This window comes from Grammomys surdaster, unplaced genomic scaffold (assembly GCF_004785775.1).
Source record: "Grammomys surdaster isolate TR1022 unplaced genomic scaffold, NIH_TR_1.0 125178, whole genome shotgun sequence".
NCBI lineage: Eukaryota > Metazoa > Chordata > Mammalia > Rodentia > Muridae > Grammomys > Grammomys surdaster.
The window spans coordinates 110255-112681 of record NW_021620070.1 but is presented as its reverse complement, the minus strand read 5'-3'; the positions used below and the strand labels follow the sequence as shown (position 1 = coordinate 112681).

General features: G+C 44.9%; 1 protein-coding gene across 1 annotated transcript; it reads left to right on the top strand.

Moving 5' to 3' along the window:
* The first annotated feature begins 302 nt into the window (after nt 1-302).
* Spry3 (sprouty RTK signaling antagonist 3) lies at nt 303-1169 on the top strand. Its single transcript, XM_028785251.1, has one exon. The coding sequence runs from the start codon at nt 303-305 to the stop codon at nt 1167-1169; it is 867 nt and encodes a 288-aa protein (XP_028641084.1).
* Nucleotides 1170-2427: the final 1258 nt, after the last annotated feature.

The following is a 2427-nucleotide window of genomic DNA, read 5'->3' as shown; positions in this document are numbered from 1 at the left end:
TGATTTATCCTTTAAATAGAATGACCAGACTTTTCTGAAAATGAGTGACTTCACTTACAAAATAAAAGTATTACATGAAACCTACAATACAGCATTTGAAAGATGAAGTGGTAATAAGTACTAACTTTTTCTTGGTTCCCCTAAACTTGTGACTTGTATGTTCTCATACATTGTTTGTATTTCTTTTCTCTTAGGATTTTCTGATATGCTTTGAGGTCCATTTAACTACAAGGGCTTTTTTTTTAATCACCGCAAGTGCTACTCTGACCTCAAATCACTTAGAGCTCAAAAATCTAGGCAAAATGGATGCCACAGCGATAAATGAGCTCCAACAAATTCTGCCTATTGAACAGCTGCGCTCTACTCATGCTAGCAATGATTATGTGGAACGGCCTCCAGCACCCTGTAAACAAGCTCTTTCCAGCCCTTCCCTTATTGTGCAAACCCACAAGTCTGATTGGTCCCTGGCTACCATGCCTACTGCTCTCCCACGCAGTATTAGCCAGTGTCATCAGCTGCAGCCCCTGCCTCAGCATCTGAGCCAATCTAGCATTGCCAGCTCAGTGTCCCAAAGCACCACTGCCTCTGATCAAAGGCTCTTGGCCAGCATTACACCCTCTCCTTCAGGCCAGTCCATCATCAGAACCCAGCCTGGAGCAGGGGCCCACCCAAAGGTCGATGGTGCTCTGAAGGGAGAAGCTGAGCAATCTGTAGGGCATCCCAGTGATCACCTCTTTATCTGCGAGGAGTGTGGGCGCTGCAAGTGTGTCCCCTGCACAGCGGTTCGCCCTCTACCCTCCTGCTGGATGTGCAACCAGCGTTGCCTTTGCTCTGCTGAGAGCCTCCTTGATTATGGCACTTGCGTCTGCTGTGTCAAAGGCCTCTTTTACCACTGCTCCACTGACGATGAAGACAACTGCGCTGATGAGCCCTGCTCCTGTGGGCCTAGCTCTTGCTTCGTTCGCTGGGCAGCCATGAGTCTCATCTCCCTCTTCTTACCCTGCCTGTGCTGCTACCTGCCTACCCGTGGATGCCTCCACCTGTGCCAGCAGGGCTATGATAACCTCCGTCGACCAGGCTGCCGCTGTAAGAGGCACACCAACACTGTGTGCAGAAAAATCTCTTCTAGTAGCTCACCCTTCCCCAAGGCCCAGGAAAAGTCTGTATGACCTTCCTACAAGATGGATCCAGAGTGTTCTCCTTCTGACCCTCTTCAGTAACGCATAGGCCTCATGTTTGTGGGAGGGTGTGAGATAAACTAGCCAAAGTTAGGACCTCACCTCTTTTGTTCCTGCGGCGTCAAGAAAATGGCAAAGTATATCCTAGTGCAGGATGCCTTGCTCTTTTTCACAATATCTATCCCACTCTTCTTCAATCTTCTGATACCCAGCCTGCTCAGCTTTTATGGCTGTCATGGCAAATTCAGGTGATATATGGGCATGAGGTTTGAACACTGAGGACTGACAGAGCCAGCAACGTGGAGGTTTAGGGGCTCCCCAAGGTAATGCCTCTTGGTGCAGGCTCTGATTGTCACTCTGCTTTCCACAGTGCCTTTGAAGACTTTCTTCTAAGATGGTCATCACAGGTGCAGGTGGAACAGTGTTCAACCTTCCAGGGAATATGACTCCCTCCCCCTGCCTTTTTGTCCCTCCCTCCTTCACCCTCTCTCCTCCATCTTTTCTTCCTTTCTATTTCCCTGTTTCTTCTTTCATTATCCTGTTCTGTTTTTTTCAGCCTCTCCTTGTACTTTGCTACACTTCTTTATTTCCTACCTTTCTACTATTCTGCTTTCTAAGACTAATCTTTGTTTATATTTTTATTTTGTTTGATATCTATTTGTTTCTCTCTTCCTGACTCTTTTTCTCTGACACATTCAAACGTACGGTTTTTCCATAGATGTTTTCTTAGATGCCAAACTTTGCTATGCTATACTATTTACTAAATTATATTAACTTAAAGGAATTATTTTAATGAACTGATTGCTAGCAATAGTCGATATCCCAATGTGTGTGTGCACTCACACCCACACCCACCTGTTTGTGAGCATATGAGGCTCTCTTACATTTCCAAATTCAATAGTTGGAGTGTTTTTTCTCCTTTTCCTGATAAACAACTTATAGTACTGACAGATTCTACTAGCATGCTGAGTAGGATAGTAAATCAGGATGCTCATAACTTTGTATGTCTGACCCAAGTGCCAAAGGCAGACGTGCTTTATAGCTAAATGAACAAAGCAAAGGATATTACAGAGGTACATTCTCTCTTAGAAGCTAACTGCCCTGAGACTGCATGGCTCAGGCCTTAATAATGGATGTTAAAAGTCATAAAATTTTAGAGCTGGAAGGAATCTTAAATATTAGTCTAGCTCAATGTTGTAATTTTACAGATGGGAAAACTGAGGTCTGGAAATAGGAAGGGAATTGCCCA